The 23,263-nt window shown below is 36.9% G+C and overlaps 1 protein-coding gene across 1 annotated transcript in view; it reads right to left on the reverse strand.

Annotated features, from left to right (window-relative positions):
* Positions 1-23,263, reverse strand: part of USH2A (usherin) — a 784,083-nt gene that overhangs the window by 608,548 nt on the left and 152,272 nt on the right. The window contains exons 11-13 of the mRNA XM_019920609.2: positions 22,287-22,482; positions 18,147-18,788; positions 6,551-6,734 (exon numbers count right to left, since the gene is read on the reverse strand). Coding sequence (XP_019776168.2) covers positions 6,551-6,734; positions 18,147-18,788; positions 22,287-22,482 — 1,022 coding nt within the window. The remainder of the gene's footprint in view (positions 1-6,550; positions 6,735-18,146; positions 18,789-22,286; positions 22,483-23,263) is intronic.

Here is a 23,263-nt window from a genome sequence, read left to right on the forward strand (position 1 = left end):
GGGGTGGTGTCTGGAACTGGTGAAAGCAAGGAAGTGGGTCTTCTCCTGCTGTCCAAGATAAACATAGGCCTGCTGACACCTTGACTTTAGCCCAAGGAAACTAACTTAGGACTTCTGGCTTCCATAACTATAAGATAATAAATTCATGTTGTTTTATGCTGCTAAGTTTGTAGTAAATCATTATCATAGCAGGAATAGGACACGAATAGGCCTGGTCTAGTAGAACAGCCATAATTGGAACCTAAACACCTTGATGCCAACACTGTTATTCCTATTATATCACATTGAATAAATGCTACTAGTTTATAAAAACTGAGATTTCTTAGAGAGCCATACAGAATCTGTATTAAAGGAGAATATATCATCTAGTGGTCACGGTAGATTGCAAAAATGAGCACAACTCTTCACCTCTCTGTTTACGCAGGTCCTTTGCAACTAACTGTGCAATTCCTTCCATCAAAAAGTAGAGTCTATTTCTCCACCTCTGAATATGTGCTGGCCTGTGACTTGCTTTGGCTAACAGACTAAGGCAAAAGTAACTTTGTGGCAGTTCCAAGCATAGGTCTCAAGTGTCCGAGCACCTTTCTGCTCTCTTTGGGAACTCATCCACTCCCTCATGAGTGAGCCCTGGCTAGGTGGCTAGCCGATGAGAGGCATGTGGCCCTTTAACCCCATCACCCTAGATGAGAACTAGCTGTCTAACAAAGAGTCATAGAGGAGAATGAATCTGTGAGGAACATTCCCCAGCATTCCACTGTGATACCACCAAAGGACAAGAAAGTTATCTGCTTCCCTTTGAAGTCATTGATCTGGTTCTCAGAAAAAGAGACCGATTGAGATCCCTTGGAAATATGCATGTCAAAAGGTGGCCAGACCAAATATTTAACTTAGTGGTGAAATGGAGAACTTGCGCAGTAAAACCAAAAGTAATCTGGTCACAGAAGAATTTTACTTTATGTTTTAGAAGTCTGAGCCTTTTGATTCCCTGGCCAGCCTAGATCCCAATTCCCTACTATCTGAGGGAAATCATAGTTCATTGTGTGTCAGCTGGTCAGTAGAAGACACATAGTGATACTTCTAGCTCCTTAAGGCTAAAAAAAGACAATATACCACTAATGAATGGAAAGAAAAGAAGTCATTATGGAAAAAATCTTTAGGGGATTGTGAGGTTTGGATGGTATGTGAGAAAATGGTGGTGCCCCAGATGAACTGGAACCGTCTTGTGGGCTGAGAGAAAGAGGACTCGTAGTTACAGGTCAACTTGCGGACAGTGCTAGGGAGTGCACTGTGTCAAATACGGGTCTCAACTACCCACTGAGACGAACTGAATGTGGCCCATTTTTGTCTCATTGTTTTTGGTTTAGACAAATATGATATATTTTTATTCTTTTTTTTTGCTTTATTGATTTTTTCAGTGGGCAGACTTATTTTTGCTTCATTGTTTTCAATACTGATTAAATCACGTTTGCCTTATGTGTCCAAGGTAAATGGAGTGATTTTTGCACTTGGATCAGCTTTTTAAAAACACATGCCCTTTTTTGTGATAGGGAGCTTTTGAAGAATGGACTACTTAGATGAAAACAGGCAAATGATTTTGTTACTGCTGTGTTCGGGGCATTTTTTGTCACTGTTGCTGTAGTTTAGGGTCAGGTCCTATTTTATGTTACTTATTTTGCCCTTGGGAGTATTAAAAAAAAGTATATAAAATAAGCCAAGAGAAAAATATAGCAAACACAGCTGTGCACAATAAAGAGAAGATGGAGTAGGGTAAGGGATATGTGTGAACTTCACGGAGGGGTTAAGTAAAATCCCCTGAATATATAAATGGAGAAAGCAGATGAGAAAGTCAATTTATTTTCAAAATCAATGAAGAGATACAATGATACTTGTATCTTCTCCTTGCTTAAACATAAAATACTTATATTCTTTGTAGAATTCTGGAAATTAATGAAATAAATTTATACTTATAAGTACCTACAAGGTACAGTCAAATGATTTTAGATGATTTTCTTTCTTTTTTTAAAATTTTAACATCTGGGCACAAATAGTTATTTTCCTAACTGCATGTCTGTATACATTTAGACTATGAGTGGCTTTTTCCTTCAGAAAACAAAAATTCCTTATACTAGATGGAATCCCATATGTTGTAGCCATCTTTGCACACATTTTCAAAATAGTCAGTGTTAGTATATATACACAAGAACAACCAGAAGTCAACAAATAGATTTCAATATCATTCAGGAAAGGAATGGAAAACATAAAAAGAATAAAATCCATTTTTATCTCTTCTCAGTGATGAGCAAAAGTATACATTCAAGCAATTCTCATTGTCACATTTTGAAACATCTTTCTCTATGACCTTCTGTGCTAGAGGATTTCTTCTCTATCATCGATGTTAAAGTGAAATGCGGCAGTAGAATTCATCAGTGGAATAGAAGGGTCAACTCTAGACAAGGGCATTCCAGATGACTGATTTAACAAGGGACAAATCCTGCTGATTTCTTTGGGTCTTTGTGGTTAAGGAAGGCTTTATTTATTTCAGAGAAGCTGCATTACACGTGGTGGCTCTTGCTTTCAATAGCTCTTTCCAGCAGCAGCGTATGCTAATATCAAGAGCCAACCCTGCCCAATCTGAGAGCATCCTGAGTCGCACGTGGGTGGTGCAGACTTGAATAGTTATTTTAAGATTTATATCCCTTTCACTAAGATGATGACGGCATGAGACTTTTATTTTTTTAATTTTTGGCAGAGGTGAGGAAAGTAATGCAAATGAGAATTTTTTCTGTGTTGGTTATATTAAGAATGGGATGCATGAGAGGCATGCAAATTTAAAACTCAGAGAGACAACTAGCCATAGGCCTAGAGCCCATGATGGGGATCTGAAGATGTGATAATATATTTGAAAGTCATTTACAGGCATGTAGAGGTTGAAATCATAGACGTTGATATGTAAGTTGAAGGGCCAGATTAAAGAGGACTAATCATCAAAAGAAACAGAAAACAAATCAGAGAAGCAGAATCTTGGGAATCAAAGGAAAAGATGATTTTAAGAAAAGTGCAAACAATAAAATAATTAGCACACTGGAAAACCATTAGTCATAAAAAGCAATCATAAATTAATTTTACTTTCATCTTTCACTGATCCTTTAAATATATCATATGGGGCTAATTCCCCTGTCTGCCACCTGGATATAAAGTGAGTCAACTGTATGGCATTTCTGGTCTTTCTTAGGTAACAGAAAGTCCTACAGCTATTTTAAGTTGCAAAGCATGGGTTCAACAAGAAGAACCAAACTGGAGGCATCAGATTTCCTGGTTTTAAAATATATTACAAAGCTATTGTAATCAAAACGGTATGGTACTGGCATTAAAAACAGACACACAGACGAAGGGAACAGAATAGAGAGCCCAGAAACAAATCCATGCATATCAGTCAACTGATCTTCAAAAAGGGTTATCAGGAACACACAATGAGGAAAGGATGGTCTCTTCAATAAATGGTGCTGGCAAAACTAAATATTCACATGCAGAAGAATGAAATTGGACCCTAAATCATCATATACAAAAATCAACTCAAAATGGATTAAAAACTTAAAGTTAATATCAGAGTCTAAAACTACTAGAAGAAAACATAGGGAAAAAGCTTCTTGACATTGGTCTGGGCAATGATTTTGTGGTTATGACACCAAAGCTCAGGCAAAAAAGCAAAAAGAGATGAACTAAAAAGCTTTTGCACAGCAAACGAAGTAACCAACAGAGTGAAAAAAGACAACCTACAGAATGGGAGAAAATATTTGCAAACCATCTATCTGATAAGGGGTTAATATCCAAAATATATAAGAAACTCATACAACTCAATAGCAAAAAAAAAAACCCTAATTTAAAAAAATGAGCAAAGGATATTTATAGACATTTCTCCAAAGAAGACATGCAAATGGCCAACAGGTACATTAAAAGGTGCTCAACATCATTAATCATCAGAGAAATGCAAATCAAACCACAATGAGATATCACCTCACACCTGTTACAATGGCTATTATCAAAAAGCTAGGTGTTGGTGAGGATGTGGAGAAAAGGGAAGCCCTGTACACTACTGGTGGGAATGTAAGTTGGTACAGTCACTATGGAAAACAGTATGAAAGTTCCTTAAGAAACTAAAAATAGGACTATCATATGATTCCAGCAATCCCACTTCTGGGTATATATCCAAAGGAAATAAAATCAGGATCGTGAAGAGACATCCGCACCCCTATGTTCACTACAGCATTATTCGCAATAGCCAAGATAGGGAAACAACATAAATGCCCGTAAATGGATAAATGGATAAAGAAAATATGGCGTGTGTGTGTACTTCCTTACTTGACTCAATATAATTATCAGTCACCTAATATGTAAAGATATACAATTGTATTTATATGACACTTGTCATAAGTCTTTTTGCTTTGAACTCACACTTATTCTGGATTTTTTATGCTATAGAAGCTGCCAGCTTTTCAAACTTTGGCTCTATCTCCTAGACTACAGCCTGCACTCATCCCTTTTATTTTACTGAGTTCTGCTTTCCTAATTTTAACCTTGGCACCTTCTAATAATGTATTTGTTGTTGTGGTGGTGGTGGTGGTGGTGGTGATGATGAGGATGTATTTTATACCTACATTTCTGGCTCTTCCTATTTATTCCTCATCAATTCAGGTTAACATTTCAAGCCAGCTTTTAACCCAGGGAGTCTGATTCCCACATTAGCCAGTCCAACTGCAGGGTGATAGGTGATAGAACACTACTCGTAAGCAATTCTTGGTCCTGGATTAGATTGGGGTGGGTAGATAAATGAGGGAGAAGCAGAATGGGGTGAAGATCAGCCTGAGTTTACAAACACTGAAGGGTAGGGGAAGCCATGTAATGAAGGGAATCAGGTTTCACTTAAAGCAAGTTAAGTGAAAAAGCCAAGACAATTAGACATCTTTTGGTCATTAAGTAGGGGTTTTGGTGACAACACTGGCAAGAATAACAAGGGAGCTCAGTAGAGGGGAAATAGGTAAGTGACTGCTGGCACAAAATGTCATAGATAGGCATGAGTATTCCAAGGACTGCTGAGTGGGGAAGATATTTTTCTCTTGGTAATTAAGTGTTGTCAGAAAGACTATGGAAGAGATAGGAAATCTAAAGACAGAGGCTGCCAGTAGTGAAACAAACCAACCCCGGAGTGCCAACTGGGAATATTTGTGAGATGGTCTTTCAACAAAAAGTATGTAGAGGGGGTGGTAGGTGCAATAACTGGCCCTGATCTTACTATCAAGATCCTGGTAATACTTTTTATTTAACATCTACTGTACCATGTGTTTTCTATACTCATTCAGAGTAATTTCATATTTGTACAGAAGAGTGGTAATGCTCTCAGACTAACCAAGATGATATTCCAATGGTAACAGAAGTGGAGCAGCATGGATTTGAAATATAAGATATGTAATAAGAACATAAAGTTGTTTTAATAAATATTTTAAATATTATATTAAAGTTTTTTAATCAAATTGAATTTTAGTAGAAAGCCAAATGAACTAGCTTGAGTTCTTTTTCAATAATTTACCCCGTCACACTGTCCACGCTCTAATCAAGCTGTTAATGAAGAGTGTAACAGCCAAAAGGCAGGCAGCAGGGTGACGATGAGTTGAAAAAATCATCTCAAACCCTTGAGCACTTAGCCTTTATATTTATAAACACTCACAGACACATATTGAGAGACAGATTTGGTTGGTGTGTGCAGACACAACACTAGTTTCTTGGGGATAGGAACGTCAAAGAATTCATGGATACAGTCCCAATCCTAGACAGATTTATTATCTGACCAGACCAAGAAAACACACATGGAATTGGCATTCCAGCACACCTTCAAAAGTACAGCAATGGACACATCTGCATGAAAGCAAATGCCCACAGATACACAGGAAGTAAGAAGTAGAACATTAAAGACAGTGTAACTTTGAAAAGTGGTTAATTTACTTTCAGAAGGTACTTTACACACTGGGAAAAAAAAAATCTTATCACTGAATTCAAAGCTATGTTTCTCATCTGCCAGTCTTTAAACCTAAATTAGAAAGGCAAAAGGAACATAAATGAATGCAGTAATAAATTCAGGGTCCATGTAGAACAAAGTATATACACACATATGATACCTATCTTAGCCTGTGTATGTGCTTGTGTATTTACTTTCATGGATATTTCTTTACCTGTCTTTCTCCACAACCAAATTTTGAGTTCTTTACAGAAAAAGGATTTTATCTTATTAAATATTCCCAGGCCCTAATACTGGACACATTTATCAACGTACAGCAACCCATACATTGGAACTCTAGGAGATATGCAAAGATTACTATTATGTTTAATAAATGCAGACATCAATGCATAAAAGAATATATCCACAGACTAAGGGGGACAGAAAATATCCCTTTTTACAGAAGATACTGCCAAAAAATCAGTTAGTAAAAAAAAAAAAAAGTAATTACAAATATAATTTAGTAAAAACATTTAATTATTAATTCTTATAAACACTTACCTTCCAGCTAGAGGATCAAATCCAAAGTAAAGGTCTTTACAATGGTCACAACTTTGCCCGGCAATGGAATCATCTTGGCAAACACACTGACCAGTCCAGCTATTACAGATGTGATTAACTGCACCAGTCTTGTGGCATGAACATGGCAGGCAGCCAGTGGCATTGCCTGGAGAAATATAAAAACCTGGAAATGAAGCAATGAAAAGTTTTTATTATACTTTCTACCCAGTCTTTTCTTTAAAAAATAACATTTTGATTACATTGAAAAACAGAACGCTCTAACACGGCACTATCTAAGTCCCTGTACAAACGTGGCTGTAGCCGTTCTTTATCAGTATGTCAATTATGGCCAAAGAAAAGCTGAGTAAATAATTGACGTTGTAACTGGGTGTCTTCCTGGCACCTACGATTCAGTGTATGTAAAACCTATTTCATGATCTTTCCACTAAAGACTGGTCCCTCCTCTAATCATCTCTGTTTCAGCAAATAGCACCACCATCTATTGCTTCAGTTGCTTCAGCTGGAACTCTGAGACATCTTTGGTAGGATAGCCTGATAAAATACAGGATGCCCAGTTAAATTTGAATTTCTGATAACCAATGATTATTTTAGTAAAATTATGTCCCGTGTGATATTTGCTCATATTAAAAAATTATCATTTGAAATTCAAATTTAATTGAGCATCTTATATTTTGCTAAAACTGGCAACTCTTGAGTCCTTCACTTCCCTGTGCCCCTACATATAGCAAATTACCAAGTCCTATGAATACTGCCTTCTAAGAATTTTAAATCTTCTACTCTCCATCCCCACTGCCACCTCCCTGGTTAAAGTCACTACCAAGTTTTCTATAGTTAACACTATGTACCAGAGGCTATGATAAAAACTTTATATTCACTGTTTCATTTAGTTCTGACTGTTAGCAATGTTAATAATTCAGGCATTATTATGTCTATTACATAAATTAGACAACTGAAAGTTAGGAAGGTTAACAAACTTTCCTAAAATGATAGAGTTGACAAATAGCAGATTCAAACCCAGGCATCTCAACCACAGAGGCTGTCTCACCCCCTAGCATCCCTCTTGTCCTCCTCCAATCTATTCTTCATAGTGTAGCTGGAACCATCTTTTTCAGAGTGTATACTGAACACCTCATTCCTCTGTTTAAAATTACTTCATAACGTCCTATTCCCTTTAGGAAAAAAATAAATCCTAGCACAGCTTCCAACCCTCCAGTAAGGTGCTGCCTATCTCCCTAGCTTCATTTTACAGCTCATCCCATCTGCCCCAGTCATACTTCATTCTGTTCTTGATGCCTAAATGCTTTTCATGGGCAGTTCTGTCTGCTGAAATGATGTGGACCCACCTTTTCTGCTTAGCTCACTCTATGCATATCAGGTCTTGTGACTCTTCCTCCAGTAACCTATTCTGGGCTAGTTCAGGTATGCCTGTTAGTTTCACAGCATTCTATTTCCTATAGAGTGCTGAGGAAAATTACAATTAATCTCACTTCCACCAGACTGTAACCACCCTGAAGGCAGGAACCTCATCTGATTAATTCATCATTGTCTACCCAGCATCCAATACAGTGCTTGCCACAAAGGAGGCACTCGAACACTGGAATTCACAAAACTGCACCCAATTATGAGGTAGGCATTGATCCCAACAAGTACTATATTTAAAAAAACAAAAACACAATTTAGATTAATTATAAAATCTGTATTTTTTCTTATAGAAAAAGAAGGGAAATAAAATATGATTCAAAAATATCTTCCAGTGACTTAAAATTTCTTGGACCCAGAAGGTGGAAATCAACAGTTATAAAATTAGAAACGCATTGGACATTTGGATGATGAAGCAGTCATATGAGGGAGAAATGGTTCTGGGTGTTGTGTGATATGTGTGTTTGTGCATGTACGTGTATATACACATGCATACGCATATTCACATATATACACACACAAGCGTGTGCATAACGTTACAAGGAATTTTCTTGAAACAATGAATGAAGCTCTGGCGAATGAAAATAAGTGGTACAGTTGTCAGGATCACTAACTTACATTTATAAAATATCAGTGATACGAAAGAGAGAAAAAGCGTGAGCACACAGGGAAGCACTCTGTGGTATCTATTCTTTAGGGGGAAAACCAAAAGTAATTGGAACACTGTAAAATTCATTTGAGGCTTTAGTTGAGAACAAGCCATTCTTTTACAGCTACCAACAATTAATTTGTTATTCTTCTCCTAGGCCCTGCATATTCTCTCTTAAAAAGTTTCAGGAGGAGTAAAATAGAAAAGAAAGAAGCTCAAAATCTGTGCCATTCAATTGGAGAGAAATAAGACTATCATTTTTGATAGTAATTTGCAACGAGATTCTGCCCTTTGCTTCTTTGCATTCACCAACAGCAATTTGCTTTATATGTGTTGCCAGAAATAGAGTATGGCCCTGACAGTTATTACATAGTTTCCTATCTGACTCACCATGTGATCAAAATCACAAACGTAGAAGGCTTCTATTTTAGACTCAAGACCATTGTGGCTGGGATTCTATGTATTTTCCCTTGTGTGAAGGTACCTAGGTCCTTAAGGTTCATGACGATGGCATCATTCATGTACTAACAGCTCTCCAATTTGGATAAATTCCCCATTAGCACAGATACTTAGAAGTAGAATTAATTTGGACTTTTTGCAATAGGTTCAAGCCACAGAGAAATCTAGGACAGCTAGGAAGGATTTTTACAAAAAAATGATTTGTTAGATGAATCTGTAAAGACCAGGAGTGTAGATTTTGGTGCAGAAGATTGGGTTGCCCAAGTTTTGGAGACTAAAGAAGGGCACAGAAAAATCAGAGGTATCAGCAGAGAAGAACAAGAAAGGTATGAAAGCAGCCAGGGAGGCTGCAGCCTGGAGGTTAGGGCTTCAAGGAAAAGACTACATAGGAGTTTGTCTTAGGGTTAATTCCCCTCCTCCTCTCAGCAGCATGATTATAAAGGTTAATCCCACCAGTATTTCAGCTGTCCTATTTTTAAGCAGTTCTGATTAGGATGACTCAGGTACTTTCCCGCTCAATGATTACTTCCTGCCTTACCTGAATGTGCCTTATTCTAGACCATTACCTCTCCTTTTATGACTCCTAACTACAGAAGTAGTTCTGTAGTTAGAACTTCCCTCCCACTTAAACTTCAGCTCCTGAGTGTAGCTTAAAGATAACTGACCTTAATTTCTTTCTTTTTTTTTTCTTTTTAAACTCAATAGATTTCTGATCTCCCTCCATTAGGTCCACTTCATCTTCCCCAAGTACGTGTCTGCATCATTTTAACTGGTCTTTTGGAGATTTCTTTCCATGGGTGATTTTGTACCACAGTTTAAAGCACGGTCATTAGGACAAAGGTATTACCTTCCATTATGCAGGGCTGAGAGCTCACACCCCCAAATCAGCCCACTAAAGTTTCTTCTTTTCTCCAGTTTTCTTTCTAACTCCAGTCCCAGACCAGACAAGTCTCATGTGGGAAACAATGTGTTATACAGCTAACGCAAAAAGTCACCCATATCATAAAAGAGTATTGCTTTATCCAGGAGAAGGCTTACAGCATCCTTAGAGTTCAAAGTTATTAGCCAGGCAGCTGGTATCCTCTCCTGTAGTGGCTATTTGCACAGCAGAGCACCTGCCCTGGACATAAACGAAGAGCCCATTTCCTAGCAATGTCCCTCCTGAGGACCGTGAACAACTAGGCTTTGCTAAGGTCTGGAAATGGGAGAGAGAAAACAAGTTTAACCTCTAGGCCTTATTCAGAAAAGGAGGGCAGAGCTGAGGCTAAGCACTAATTATGAGCCATTTAGAAGAAACAATTCTCATCTTCAACCAGAGAATGGACACCACGTTAAGAGAAAAGTCTAGGGAGGAATTTGTGGCTCACCTACCCCAGGCAACAAAAGACTATTTGAGAAATGGTTTTGCAAGTCAATCTTTTCAAAATGAAGTGTAGGAGATGATGCTAATTTTCAAATTAAAATAACAATTTTCCTCCATTTGATGGTTTTGTATAAAAATCATGCTAAAATTATTATTCATAGATTTGACCAAATGTTAACAAATGCTAAATAAATATGATTATTCATCTCAAGCTATCATTTCTCTTTAAACATTTGAAAAACTCATTTTCGACTAGTTTAGATGTATTTTAAATGCCCTCCTCCTCCTATTGCTTCTTCCTGGACTGCTTCCCCTGTTTGAATACCTTGCCGAATCCTATTTGTTTTTAAAACCCAGCTCAGGAAACACTACTAAGTTCTTTATGTCTCCCAGCCTTCAAGAATTAATCAGTCCCTTGATTTTACTACTTCTCTATCTTATGCATTTCTAATATTGCACTTTCACAAATATGTTATAATCTGCACATGAGTCAGTTTCCCCTACTAAACTGTAATGCCTTCATATATTTCTGGTTGTATATCTTACAGCAGCACAGGCTCTGGTGTATAGTAATTTATTCAATAGACGTTAATTGAAAAAAATGGATATATGAAGGAAATGGATAGATGGGTGAAAGGATGGATGAGTAGACGGATGGGAGTATATCTGTTACTCTTTACAATTATCACATGATATCTCTAATACTGAAGAGAAAATGGTAAACATAAATCTGTGAGTCATGAGAGTGGTTAGAAGAGGTAGGGTATCAGGGAGGATTAGTAGGAAATGTATATGGATAAGCACGATAAATTCAAAATGTAATCCTTGCCAGATCAACGGATGGAACAGGGCTTCAGAAAGAAAATATCACTCCAAAAATATGTCTCCAGTTCGTAGAATGAAGGATAGAATAAGATGCTTATATAAGGGAAATTATTCTATCGGACTTTCTGTTTTATAAAAAACCTGGTTTCCCTATTTGAGTATCCGTGAGAAGCCTTCATAAGTATATTCTCTAAGAATCAAATCCAATAACAACCATGAATATAAAGAAGCAGCGCTCTGATTATGTCTTAGAGATTACAGTGCACAGATACACATGTATATTCATAATCCACAGCAAAACTTTTTCTTTGCTCTCACTTTTCTCAGTCTCAATAGTTTTCAGATGCATGCTCTAAAGTCTCTGTCCTATGCCATGGCAAACATCTCAAACACTTCTCTAACTTTGCCCGTGGAGTAAGCCCACTTCTAGCCCTCTCGGTCGGCTCTCCATTACTTGATCACTGTAGCTGCTCACAGCTCTGTTCATTTTTACTTTGTAACTATTATTCAGATTCAGCACAACAAATGAAATATCCCAGGACCTGAAGCAGTAGCGAGAAACATGGGTTGAGATGAGTTTGAGCACTGGGGGGAGGTTACAGACACTTGTAAGAGTCTCTATTTCAACCCACCCTCAAATATTTGTTAAGTGAATGTTTATAACAAATAAAGAGGGATTCAGAATAAGAGTTTCACTCTTTCAGAGTGCAGATTCTGGGGTCAGATGGACTTGGATTTGTAAATGGTTCTTCTACTTAATGAGACTGCATTTCCCCTAAGGAAATAATACTGGTCCTTCCATCACAGAAATAATGTGCATGTTAAATGGAATTTTTTTAGATAAAACACTATTCCGGGGTCTGGCATACAGTATACACTTGGTAAATATTATCTATTATCATCATTGTAATTTTTACTAGGCAGTTTTCAATGCAAGTGGGATTTTCCTAAAATTTAGATAATGACCTGTCAATATGCTTTTTTTTTTTCCCCCCCCCAGATGTGAGTAGGATTGTGATCCATATTTCCTATGACAAGATTCTTTCCTGGTGGTTTATTAAGGAAAAGGCTCTTACTCTGTGGTCTTTCTGCGGAAAACAGGCTAATCTGGAAAAGCCGTTTCACCGAACACTGGGGCATGTGTCATAATCGGATCTCAATTTTGATGCACTGATTTTTAATGGAGTATCAGCCATCTAATTCCAATTCCATTGGCAGGGTCTTGCATGCAATGCTGGTTGATGAGCTCATTTCTTGACAACTATGATACACTTCTTAATGAAACAAGATACTTTATTTTCTAATGGTCTGTATGAGTTATAAAAGCAAACCCAAAGTAAATACCAGAGGGAAGCATGAGGAATTGTCCTATTAGCGCGAAACATGTCATGTGAAGCTGTTTTCATTATAAATTAGCCTTTATTTTATTCCAAAGCTGCAGGATCCTCAATAAACCCTCTCTGCCTCTAGTTCTCAAGGACAAGGGTGGGTCACTGGCTGGGGACGCCTTAACACCGTTCCCTGCCTTTCTCCACCCGGCCTCTGATTAACTGCCTGCTGCCAAACGTTATGAGGTCATCCAGTCCTGAAAAAACGAACCGGGAAAACATATTCCATGCTCTATTTATGAGTGTAGGTATGTGTCCATCCATGTATGTACACACACTCCAAATAATTTTAAATTAAAGCATTTTTAAAATACTTAATGGAGGTTAAGCAGCATTCTTAACCTCTTTTCGAGTTATTGAATGGCATATTAAAACCAATGTGGCTCTAATGTACCTTCTAATGTGCACTGCTGCTTTAACAAATTGCCTATAAATTTTCGTTGAATTAAGCCTATTCCTTGTACATTCCTAGTAAGGTTAAGTTAATAATACATGAGGTTTCATTATATGCACCTTCCTTAATAATGCTTTTTACGAAAGTAGGACAAGAGTTCATGTGTACTAGTCTAGGATGGTCAGTGATATTTACAATCACAGACGAAAAAGGCAGTCTGGAGTCCTTGTGCTCGTTCATTCACCACCACTGTCCATACTGCTCCCTCCGCGGCTCGATGCTCGCACACATCGGTGTGGTGGTCCCCCCTGTAGGCTATAATCTAGTTCTCTCAGATGGGTTTAAAGAAGTAGAAAGAAAGCTTCCGATTGCAGCAGTGCCTTTTAATGTGCCCATTGCCAGGCTGGCTACCGTGAAGCATCCGTTTATAATAAAGATACTTCAGGATCAAGGTTTCTTTTTTTCAATCTAAGTTTCAAGGGCAGAGACGATAAAACCCAGAAAACAAAATTCAAAGTAGTTTCTGAAGCTAGAACAATGCAGAACAGAAAAAAAAAAGAAGAAGAAAAAAAAAAGAGGTCCACAAACACACTCTGACTTTTCCATAGGCTATGCATATGTGTACAGAATACCTTGTGCTGTCCAAAAAATGCATCAGGTCCTTAGGCCACTAGTGTCTTTCCTCCCTGCAAGGTAGAATGCCATATCCTCCCTATGTGTAGCTAAAGAAACACTCACAGGCTTGCACTATGCCCATGCCTAAAAAGAGGAGAAGGGCATTGAGATATTCTTCAGTGTAAGTCATTCACTAGTTCAGGAAATATACATGGACCCCCCCACTATGGTGATGTGCTCCACGCCCTGGTATAGAGCACTGAACAACCTGAGAAAAGCAATGAGACTTGTAGGCTGGAGAGGAACAACCTATGTCTGGAAATGAAGTCATGGAGGTCATGGGCATTACAGATCATGGGGGCCATTAGAGTCCATCAACTTTGCTGTTTCCTTACAATGATGGAGAGCCAGTGCAGGGTATGGTGATATGATCTGACCGAAGTCTGAACACATCACTTTGCCTGCATGTTGGAGAAGGATAAAGAGGAGAAACAGGGAGTTCAGGCAGCTATTGGGAAAGTCCAGGAGAAACGTGACCACAGCTTGGACCAAGATGGGTAAGTGAGGCGGGTGAGAAGTGGTCAAATCCTGGATATATGTGAAACCAACAAGATTGATTTTGATAGAAGAGACAAGAATTATGGGAAAACTCAAGGTTGACCGCAAGGATTTGATCTGAAAAGATTAAACCCAGAAAATACTAGGGTAACATTTTCAGTTAAGCTTGGTTGATTGGACAATTTTTCCCTTCTAAGTCCAAAACATTAAAAAAAAAAAAAAAAGAACAGAAGAGGAAATTGCCACTCAGGACAGATGTCTACAAGTAAAAGCCAAGCACTTGCAGGGGGACAGGCCAACAATAAGCTAATTGACGCAGGTTTTCATAACTCTGGGAAAAAAGTGAAACTGAAAGCTTCAGAGATTTCTGAAGGCAGGTGTGACTTGCCCCAAACAGAAGGTTTTCCCTCTCACATTTTGGGAAAAGAAAATGAGTTTTCTCTTTAGAAGTTATGCCAGAGGGGGTCTGTACTCAACAGGTACAGGGATGAAGTGCTACAGTGAACAGCGGGATTATATGAAAGGGTACCTGTGATGGTTAATTTTATGGGTCAACTTGGCTAGATTTGATGTCCAATTGTTCAGTCAAACACTGGTCTAGATGTTGCTATGAAGGTGTTTTATAGATTTTCCCAAAACATAAGAACATTAATCTACAGACAAAATGCCCCACTGAATTACCAGCGAAAGTATTTATCAAAAAAGCATCTCATCATGAAATTTTCTGACATGAGGGATATAGAAATGGTAAAGTTTCTGGAATGTAAAAAAAAAAGAGAAAGAAACAAGAATCTAGTTGGTACTGCTAGAAGATAATGGTGAAATAAATTTATTGAGTGAAAAGGATTCTATATAATGGTACAATTTCAAACAGCTATGAGTATGGAATAAAGATAATTTCAGGTGTTCAAAATTCTAAAAGAAAATCACTTTCCTCCCTGTACTCCTTTTCAGAAGCTACTGGAGCATTTGCTCTACCAAATACACAAATAAATCAAGAAAAAAGAACACATAGGACTCAGGAAACGGGATCCACCACAGGATATGTGAAGGAAATCTTCAGTACAGTTGCAAAGGTAAGACCTAGGATACAGCATGTGACAGAACTATAGATCAACAGGCTTAAATCAGAACAGGAGGGTCAGGAGTTCAGATCCTCCCATGGACTAGTATATTCAGTGGAAAAAAAATACACATACATATATGTATGTATGTATGTATGTATATACACACAGACATCTCCTATTGGTTCTTTTTCTCTGGAGAACCCTACCTAATACAGATGTCTCTGTTAAAACTCCTGATTATTTCTCATTTCAATTAAACAAACCACTTACTGACTGCATGCAATATACAAGGAATTACATCAATATTGTGGCGATGTAAGCTGCATAATATAATCCTTACTGTCAAGATATCAAAACTCAAAGGAAATAAGACAACTGCACTAGTAAATAAAATACACGGCAACTTTAAATATGATAATTATTTTCATTAACAGTGATGGTCCCCATCCTATATCCTCCTTAAAAGAGAGGACAGTTTGCCATACACCTTTGGAGAGGAGTTTTGTGTCATCTGTACTTAGGCAAATAGCTACTAAGAAATTATCCTCCTAAAAAAACAACACTCTACCACATAAATTCCCAAGAGAAAGGGGTCAGGAGACCACGAGAATTGAGTATGATTTTTCCAATAATTTTTAAATTTTTATTTCTATCAAAATTTACATGCAGATAGTTTTTAAAATCAAATAGAACTTAAAGACTCAGAATGTAAAGTGGCAGCCTGCTGCTTCATCCTTCTCCCAGGAACTTCCCTGCCTAGAGCAATCACCTTCAACTCCTATAGATGTTTCTTCTGGCTTTCATTTCTCGATTTCTGAATAACATGCATGTACTGTTACATCAACTCTTAAAATTTAGACTACTGTCTTTCTACTATAGAAAATGAATATTTAGCTCTTTCTACCTCCTCCTCAATAATCCCCTTAGTTGGTTAAATCACTTTTCAGAGATTATCTTATTATGACTACATAAATCTATTTCACAGTTATACCCTATAATATGCTTGATTATATTTCCTTTCTTGAAAAATCTGCCTCTGCTTAGTTTTCTAGGAATCTCTTAGATATTTCTAGGAATCAAAACTCTCCAACAGAACCCTATCCAAGCAATATATCAGTTTCTTTTTTCCACCCCTGGTCCTCCTGTTCTGATTTGAGCCCACTGGTCTCTAGTTCTGTGGCATAGCTATATTCTAGGTCAGAATGAAACACTCAATAAATTTTAACCATGTAACGACTCAAAAGCATATAACATTTGCTCTATTAATTTTTGCTGGTTTATTTACAAAGTAGGTTATATACATCATGGTTATTTGTGCAGGAAACTGACTACTTACTTTCCAAAATTAGAGATATTAATAAATAGTGGAAAAAAAGTCATCTTAGGATATAAAAAATAGTAATGGATTGCAAATTTGGAAGGATAAATCTGAAGCTGAAAGAACGCAGTACATTGCAGCTGTCAACACTCAATGATCTTCCTGTTTTCTGGGATACTTACCACCTGAAGGAGTGGTCCCTAGAAGCCATGCTTATGTTTTGTGATCCTGACACCACTGGCCACAGTGAATTGGCTCAAACATGGCCACCCCGACAAAACTGAGTCAATTAGAATCTCACTCTTGGAATTGTAACCAAGAAGCAGCTAATGTCTCTCTGTATAGCTGCAACTAGAACTGTAAGCAAACTCAGGAGACAGGGGTGGCTATATAACCCCGCAGAGAGGAAGAGAGAAGCAGAGTGCCCTTCTGCAGAAAGAGACGGAGGTGGGAATGAATGAATGAATATATACCAATGAGAGTTTTCTAGTTCCTGAGTCCTGACTGTGCTGCTCCCTATAAGGTTTTATGGGACATTCACTGATAATATAGCCTCCATTTATGTTGAAGCTTGTTCAAATTTTTTTCTGATATTTTATCTCAAAGAGAATTAACTATCCATCATTTCTTTTCTGTCTCTCTGGATTTACTTGTCACACTGACCAATGCCAAGGGAGAGGTTTGGTTCAATTCTACTAAGCTGAATTCCTTGTCATGCAAAACAAGACTTTAGTCCTACCCTTCCCTGGCAGGCAAATCACCCTTTCGAATTTGCATCACCCTCATTTTCACAGGTTCAGATAACTCAGAGCTGATTTTGCTAGACAGGACAACAATTAGTACAGCTGTTAAACAACCGATATTTATATTTATCATAGCATCACGATGAATGTATTATAAAGGAAGTATATTGCTTTAGTTAAATCATATAAAGTCAAGGAGAAAGTTATGGACAGGGTCCATCTTTCTTCCAACTGGGAAACCTGGAAAGATGGGTACAGTAGGACTAAACAGTAGCCTATTTTATTAATTGAATGGCATTTAAAAATTATTTTAGATGTTTCTATTTGATGCCAGAACATATAGCTCATTTAGTAAAAACACTTGGTCAGCTTTTATTCAGAAAATCAGTTCATCATCTGAATATTTGGCACTGTGTGGATGACCAACTCAAGTTTCTCTTTCTCTAGAATATAAAATGTATTCTTGCTTTTCTTATTTTTTTTTCAGTTGTTAAAAGGGGATTTACTTCAAGTTGAGAAATTAAATAAAAGTCTCAGTTATGAAATGTCTGACTGGCTGGCATTCATCTAAAGGGTCACTCTCAAATACAGCAACACAAATATGCCACATAATCTTAAATAAACTAGTTACATCTCATTAGATAATGATATAAATGCAACAAAGGTGTTGGAGATTAATTTTTTAGAAGTCCTGACCGAGAAGCAAAGAGGAATCACCTGATACGGGATAAAAAGAAAACCTTCGTGTACTGAAAATGTAACACATTTCTCTCTTACCTGGTTGACACTGATTACACCTTCTTCCTCGACGACGCGGCAAACATAGGCACTGGCCACTGATTGGGTCACAAATGGTCCCAGGTAACGTCCCCCAGGGGTCACACTCACACATCTGGCAGCCTTGAGAATTGCCAACGGTCAGATGATACCTGTGAGGCTCACACTGATCACAGCGAAGACCTGTTACTCCTAATTTGCAGAGACACTGTCCTGTTGATTTGTCACACAGCAGAGAGCCATTTACTGTCCCAGTCCTATCACAGTTACAAGGCAGACAGAGGAAAGAATTGTTTCGCTGTAGGTAGAAGTATCCCTCCAAACATTCACTGCATCGTCTCCCTCCAACATTGGGATTACAGATGCACTGTCCTGTCCGAGCATCACAGACAGTCCCAGACCGGGACCCAGCTACGTTGCAGTCACAGGCCTTACAACCGGTGGTGTCCAGTCCATAAAAGTGTTCTCTGCAGGTATCACACTGGAGTCCTTTGACTTCTTGTTTGCACTCACACTGCCCAGAAAGAGGATTGCAGAGTTTGTTCACCGAGCCGTGGAGGTTACACTGGCAGGGCTCACAGCCATCGTCATTAACACTTTGGAGAAATTTAAATCCAAAATCGCAATGATCACATCTAAGCCCTAAAGAGAAAAATGTGTTTAGAAAGGTAAAGATGTGAAAACAACCGCATTCAAGCTTTCAAGATAGCTGCAGTGCAAACAATGCTACTGTCCACATTTAATACAGACACAACAAAATGTTGAGTGTTTTTTTCACAAGTAATGCCAAAGAGGGCTGATCATATACTCAAAATACAATGGCAATACTTAACTTGCACTCACGTACCACTTTATTTTTGCGATGTGCTCTCTACAGTTTTATTCATTACTTAATGCAAGGAGAAATGCTTAATGCAAATACTGCTTCTGTTGCACACACTGGAACTCTTTTCCTCTTTAATAAATATCAGAACTATTATTTTTAAATTATTTAACTATATTAAAACCATTATTCTTAGTTATTTCATAGTAACAAAGTATGTTCATTTAAAAGTTGAGAGTGAAATACATTTTCAAAGCCATCGGAAGAACTGCATATTACCACATAAGTTATTTTCCTAGAAATCAGCATCCTCCCAAAATGTTTAATAAATGTTAAGCTATAATATTTTTGTGAGAACAGTACACATACTCACTTCTGAATCTCACACAATTAAATAATTAATATAAATAAAAGTTATCCAGAGCAACTGTATCTCAATGCTTTTATACACTCCTATATTTTATCATTTTCAATTAATATAAATTATGCTCTCCTCGGCTCATAAAGCAATCACATCGCTTGTCATATGGTGTGATTCAGAGCATACCTCTTTAAACACTAAGTAAATTCTGCTGTTTACATGACTCCTACTTAAAGGAGTACAAACATATATACATTTTACCTACAGAGAAAGATGTTTTATCACCTACACTTAAATCTGACAACTTTCTTTTGTTTCAAAAAAGTGTTACAAGGGAAAGGAATAAAAAAAATTGAATAGTAAATGTTGAGAGGCAAAATACTTTCTTTAGGTAGTCTTCACATATCCATGAATTTAAATAAGTGACTATGTGAGGTTGAATCCATTGAAAAATTTATTTCAAGCTATAATAGCATTAAAAAAATTAGTCATGAAATAACAGTCAAAAACACACTCAGGAAACCATAGGCAGAAAAGCATTTCCTAAACTGGAAGGAAATGCATAATATATATGTATATATATGGATAAAAATTCAAGAACTCCAATGGAAGGCAAGTTCTTCAACAGTGATGAATGACTCACCTAAGGCATATCATTTAATTTCAATAAGGAAAATAAAAAAGGACCACTATTGCTGCAAATTTTAAAAATAACTGTATTGTTAACAAGAATTATGACTCATTTTGAACTATTAAAATTGGTCCACATGGATTCACATCATATCAGTTTTAAAAATATGCGCAGTGCTTATTTGAATATGCCATACATATTCCTGACAGGTAATCTATTCCTAACCGTACTCAGGAAGGCCTACAGGGCATCCCATTCGGTGTTAAAAAGTACAGGCGAGTTAGCACACTTGGCATTTAATTCACATTCTTCTCCCTTTTTATTCTAGATGAATGACCTACTTTAATAAAATTATTGGTGCTAATGTATTTTACTGGTGATAGAATCATTAGTAAGCTTTAACAGTTTTGTTAAATCGAACAGTTTGCTTTCTGAAGCACATACAACATATACGTGCATTTTCTGTTGTTTTTTTAATCATATGAACAAGGTAAAATTGAATAAGGTTACTTGCTAGTCCCATTAGGAAAAGAAATACATATCAAGTTTACATTTCTATTAAAAAATACTGTATGTGCAGAAATAATTCTAGAGATAGTAATATCAAACTGATGATTTCATCTTCAAAAAGTATGTATTTATATTTTCCCGCAGAAAACTACCTGGTCAACCAATAACACAGGTAAATGGCAGGGAGGCCATAACAAATTTTAAGTAAATAGTAAAGTTTGATTCTTTGATCCTTCCTTAAGCTCTGGAATCTAACTACCACAGGAAAGATTTTATTGATACAGAGCTGTAACCATTTGATTGTCCCTAAAGCCCTTTCTTTAAATTTTGTTTTCACAGCTTGAATTTAAAGGATGTTTTATATCAAAGAACAAAGGATGCTCTATGGACTGAACTTGGAGGACTTCATTCAATATCACAGATAAACTTATACAAAAGTGTGCTTCTCTTTATGTTAGTTGTTCTTTTCTTTTTGTCCCTGAAAAGTTAGCTTTTGTATGCTTAAAATGCATCAGGGCAAGTTTTGGTAAAGATTTTGATTTAATCTTCTTTAAACCAGAGAAATCTTGTGTAATACCATAAATTGCATAATACTATAAATCTTGTGTAATACCATCAATATGTGCAAGCCCATATTCTTTTCTATTAAATTAAATGAAATGCTTGTCGAGCTGCATTGTACAAAATGATGCATGAATACCAACATATATAAAAGATAAAGAATTAGCTTTAGTGTTATATCACAGAAATGAAAATGTTACTCCAAATGATATGTTCGTATGTTTGTGTATATGCACGTTTGCGGGCACGTGTGTGTGTGTGTGTGTCTGCCAGGCATGTTTTTATTATTATAAGGTTCAGGTCAGTGTTAGAAAAACCATGGAAGACTTGGTGTCTTGAATGACAATAGAAAGGCAAAGGTCTTTTTTAAACTTTCTATGTGAACCAAGACGTGTTCAGTTACAAGGTTCACTTTATCTGGAAACTTTCCTCTCATAATATTCTCATATATCAACATTTCAAAGTGCATTACGTACATAGTGCATTTCGGGCACTTGATAAATTTTGTCCTTATATGGCTGTGGTTTCCCTCAAAAATGTTGGATGTAATAAATTGCTATAATCAAATCTAATTTCTGAAAAATACCTGTGGGAGTAACAAACAAAAAAAGCACGTCTTGTATAAAAAAATGATAAATAACACCAAAGGTAGCTGTTTATTATAATCAGCTTGGCGCTGAATTACAAAATTAAAATTATGTGGCCCTTTATAACTAACCCTAGCAATATACATGATCTGTGGAATTATGTTGACTTATTTTGCATTTCATAGGAACAGTTCAAAGAAATATAATAGAAAAAAATGGAAAGATTTATCACAAAGGACCCTGCAGCACAGAATATTTCGGAAAAAAATCCATTTATTTTGGTCTATTAAGAAAACTAGCATGGAAATGATTTGCTTAGAACTCATTAAGTGTAAAGCATTTTGAAAAAGTGCTAATTTTCTAAAAGAAACATCTATGCAGTAAGTAAATTATATTTTTCTATGACTTATTAGTATGGGACCATGTGAACTAATGCATCTACAGAATAAAGAAACTTCTAAAGGGTTGATTAAACTAAGCTTCAAGCTGTAGTTTGAGAGAATTATTAATTTAGTCATTTTTAGACAGTTAATTTCATCCAAAATTTTTTTTCCCAGCCTGCCTTGAGCAAGGAAATTTGCTTTACTCTTCAGAGAAGAAATCAAATAGAGGATTTTATTCCAGATGGTAATAGAGATGTGACTGCAAACTTTTGCATTACACATACCAATAACATTTGCTTTGCACTTGCACTGGCCTGAATTTGGGTGACAGGTAATATCTCCATCCACCGTCCCAGAGGCATTACAGTTGCACGGAATGCAGCCATCAGGATCCCACTCTTGTAGGTTGTAGAATCCGTTCTGGCACTGATTGCACTGTCTGCCAGACACATGTCTCTTACAATTACACTGGCCTCCGATCTAGAGAAGATACAACATTTTGTAGGGTGATGAACGTTTCTATTTTTAGATAATTTGCTCATTAGGTACAAGACAGAGAGGGCAGGGAGGGAAAACACTTTAAATGTGAAACAGACAAGAAGGTAATAAGGTATTTCCCCTCCTGACACAGAAACATGGGAGAGCTTCAGCAGGGTGAATATATAGAGCTGAATGGAAATAAACCCCATAGAAGTCCGTAGTGTATGACTAAAAGGGAAGTGGAATTAAGCCTTAAGCACCATATAAAGAAATCAAAATACAGTCATGGGGAGACTGAAAATAGAAAAGGGCCAGCCGTTAATTTAGTCTTTAATCTCCACCTCTCTGTTTCATTCCTCTCATTTACTCCTTGATCCAAACTTGTTCTGCGCATGCCCAGTGCTTCAACTGAGGAAGAATCTTTCTATAATAATATCACTCCACCAAGGTTTTAACAATGTTTAAAATAAAGTTCTTAACAGTATCCATTTATGCCTCCTGATAATGACCCTAATAACATTTTTTTACACAACTCTACTCTTAGGAATATTTCAGCATATTTATGGTTCATTTATATTATGAATTAATCACATCAAGTATATTTAACTGACTTACATTGTGGTAAAAAATGCAAAAAAGTTACTTGTTTTAGAGCACTGTCAACTAAAATAACAGCTGAACAAAGGAGAATTTTTCCTCTTCAAACTGCTGTTTGAGAATGAAAATACACAGACTATATAATGCTTATCTACTCTGTGCATAGATAATGCTATGTTGGTTA

The sequence above is a fragment of the Tursiops truncatus genome, chromosome 1 (genome assembly GCF_011762595.2).
Source record: "Tursiops truncatus isolate mTurTru1 chromosome 1, mTurTru1.mat.Y, whole genome shotgun sequence".
NCBI lineage: Eukaryota > Metazoa > Chordata > Mammalia > Artiodactyla > Delphinidae > Tursiops > Tursiops truncatus.